This window comes from Cynara cardunculus (assembly GCF_001531365.2).
Source record: "Cynara cardunculus var. scolymus isolate 2C chromosome LG 15, CcrdV1, whole genome shotgun sequence".
Classification (NCBI taxonomy): domain Eukaryota; kingdom Viridiplantae; phylum Streptophyta; class Magnoliopsida; order Asterales; family Asteraceae; genus Cynara; species Cynara cardunculus.
In genome coordinates this window covers 15,943,835-15,947,454 of record NC_037542.1, presented here as the reverse complement: position 1 = coordinate 15,947,454, position 3,620 = coordinate 15,943,835, and the positions used below count along the sequence as shown (strand labels likewise).

Genomic DNA, 3,620 nt, shown 5'->3' with positions numbered 1-3,620 from the left:
GTTTGGTTTGGTTTGGAAAATAGTAAAACCGGGCGGTTCGATCCGGTCTGCGGTTTGGAACATTTTTTGGGCGGTTTGGACCAAACCGACCGCCATATATATATATATATAATTTAATTATTTATTTTAATATTAGCAAGTCCAACTTTTTTAACTTATGGACTACAGTTCAAATATATCCCTAAGCTCAACATAAAGTCTAACATCTAACATAATCAAAATGGATATTTAATCTAAAATTATAAATTATATATGTTTTTTTAGTTTAACATTTAAAGTCCATCAAAGGCCCAAGCCGCCTAAACCGGTCAGACCAGACCGCCTTTTTATGGTCTGGTTTGACTGGTCTGGACACTTGATGTCAAACCGTTCGGTTTGAAAATTTTATAAACCGCCATTACGGTTTGGTTTGTGGTCTGAGAGGTTAAACCGGCCAAACCGGACCGCGAACACCCCTACTTCTAATAAACCACAATACATAAATACTAATTTTAGATTATGATATTGATGTCAACAAATAATATTAAGTTGAATACCTGGATACTTAAATGTTTAAAACTTTACATCTTAGCTTTTTAGGTACCAAAATGAAAGATTTGAAAGTACGTTACTCAAAATATAAATTAAGTTAAAATACGTTACATAACTACGTGTAATTTTTAATTATTTCCTTTAAATTATATTAAGTATTTTTTTTAATTATTATAATTTTTGTTTATTGTTATTTTCGATAATACGATCATAGATCGTGCATGATTGAAAATCACTAAAAATCAATATTTAAAAACGACAGAAAATAGTTAAAAAAGGAACAAAAATTGAAGTTTACTACTCAAAGAAAGAGGATAAAATACATACCATGAAAAGAGCTTTGATTTGGGTGATATTGAACGACGATGCAGTCTTTTCTTCTTTAAGCTCCAGTAAAATCTGCAACAAATCTCTTCTTCCCTTCTGCTCTGCTGTTTCTTCCACTTTACTCGYCATTCTCTCATTAATSATCCTGTCGAAAATCCCTTCCACCACCATCCTTTGCCGCTTCATTTCTCSCACCACGCCCTGTAAATCCAATCTCGCCACCACCGGAAAMAAGTCCGACACGTTCRCCGTTCCCAGAAGCTCCACTATCTTCGAAAGCACTTGCCGTAACTCCACTCCAAGATCGTCACTTTTTTCTCCGTCAACCAAGCTTTTCCCCCACAACAAGCTCGTTACGACGTTCAGTGACGCCAAGAACATTATCCGCCCGAAATCCACCTCCGTCCCCATTGTTTCATACACATGCTTCACAGTTTTCCTCACTTCACCTCGCCGGAATGTCCGAGAAGCTTCTAGATTCTTGCCGTTGATGACTTGATACACGAACGTTTTTCGCATGTTTCGCCAGTGCGAGTTGTTGTTGGACCAGACAATATTTTGGCCACCGTGTGAGATCTCTAGAGCGGCCGCCGGAGGGTCTCGGTTTGAAAAAATGTCGTCCTGCTCACGGGCCACAACTTCAGCCAGTTCTGAAGAGCTCACGACAACGTGGGTCTTACTTCCGAGCTTGAGCTTGAAAATGGGGCCATAAAGTTGAGCCATTTCGGTGAATTCATGGTGCAGGTTCACGCCTAGAAACGGAAGGTACCCCACCACCGGCAACCCACGAGGTCCTGGCGGCGATGGAAACTTAGCGGATTTGTACCACGAAACGGCCAATGTGATGACTGAAAAAATAAGTAATACGAGAGTGAGGTCGTATTTGTTGCTGATAACTTCCGACCACCATGACCAGATGCTATTTGATATCATTTTGTGAATTAAAATGAATCTGAGAAAGATGGCTAGTTGCAAATATGAAGCAACAGATTTTTGTATTTAAAGAGAAAGTTCACTAACGATTTTAGTCCCTGTGGATTGATCTTTATAACTAGTTTCGTCCTTGTTGTTCAAAATTTGCTTTTTTCATCTTTGTTGTTTTCATTTGAAAAAAGTCAGTTAAATTAATCAGGTCTTTTTAGTATTTTTTTTTCATTTGAACATCAAGTTGTTAACTATGTCTGTTATGGTATCTATGGATCAATTTTTAAAATGAGATGAAAGCATCTACAGAATCACTTTTCACTACTACTCTAGTTGCATGACCTTAATTAAATGAGTTCAAATCTTCCGCTTTCCCTTTTCTTGAATAGATTTCTTGCACGAAACCCATTGGGTCCTTAATTCTTTTAGCAATTATTGATCTTGGTTGAGTTTCTTAAGAAATAACTATTCCGTTGTTTCAAGATTTAAGGTTTTAAGATCAAACTCCCCTTGAATGCATAAATAATCTAAGAACGTTTGTTGGGTTTACTTGGTATTGCTGATCTCTCTTTTGTCGGGTTTGAAGAAGAAAAAAACAATATATTCTGTTATATAAGATGGTATGGACCGGAGTGGAGTTCATTCGAGATAACAAAAAGGATAAGAGATGTGTTAGTGGTTCCAACTTCCAAGAGGAGAAGATAGAGACAAAATTATATATATATATATATATATATATATATAATTTTTTTTTAAAATTAATGAGAAATTAAAAAAGGGTAAAATACCCTTTATCTAACGGAAAGTATATAGCCTCGTAAGTTTAGGGATAAAATGAGAAATAAAATGAAAACCATAGGGACAAAAAAGGTAATTCTTGAACCACATGGACGAAAATAGTTATAAAGAATAAAACATAGGGACGAAAATTGTAATTTACTCTAATACAAAAATAGATTGAAACGTATGTGGTTCTATTTAAGAGAAAAGTACAAACCACTCCTTTATTTTTCGTTTTTTTTTATAACGAGAATGGTATTTACTTAATGTAATAAAATATATTTTGATTTTAATATTTCGTTTTATTTTGTTTTTTATCGATTTTATAATACGATTTTATTTGGTTCTGAGAAAACGATAATGTTTTATTTTTGAATAAAATATAAATTTAAAAAATTGTAAATTTATGAAAAAATATATCGATATTAATATCGAATTAACTATTTAAAAGTTTTTTGTTTTTGTGTGTAATTTCTTTCATTCAATTTTTTTATTAGTAAAAGGGTTGCAGCGAGATAAATCTTGATTTTAATGTTTTGTTTTATATTTTGGTTATATCGATGTTATAATGTGATTTTATATAGTTTTGAGATAAAAAAAGTTTTTATGTAATTTTGTGTAATTTCTTTAACTCAATTTTTTATTATAATTTGATTGAAGTTTAAAAACGAACTAATTTATTTTTGGTTTAATATTTTTTTTAAATATAATAATTAAGTATGTTGTTAGAATTCAATGATAATTTAATTATATTTTAGATTTTTTATATTTAAAAGATGTTTATCATCTATTTGATTATGTTTATCTATAGTTAGTTACATGATTCAAACATTAAGTTATATTAAGTTGTACCTACGCATAATGTATTTGTAATAAGGAGATGTATATACAAAAATGTTGAGATTAATTGTGTCAACTCATGAGGTTGAGTTTTAAATGTCTCATATTAGTGAGAGTTTTAAAATCATTGATAACTAACAGAATTTAATTAAGAAAATTACATCAAAACACAATAACTTTTAAAAAGATTAATTTAATACTGATATCGATATTTTTTT

General features: G+C 31.8%; 1 protein-coding gene across 1 annotated transcript in view; it reads right to left on the bottom strand.

Moving 5' to 3' along the window:
- The window catches only part of LOC112528144 (7-ethoxycoumarin O-deethylase-like), a 4,201-nt gene extending 2,410 nt beyond the window's left edge, over positions 1 to 1,791 (bottom strand). Inside the window, exon 1 of the mRNA XM_025139091.1 lies at positions 859 to 1,791. Coding sequence (XP_024994859.1) covers positions 859 to 1,791 — 933 coding nt within the window. The remainder of the gene's footprint in view (positions 1 to 858) is intronic.
- Positions 1,792 to 3,620: the final 1,829 nt, after the last annotated feature.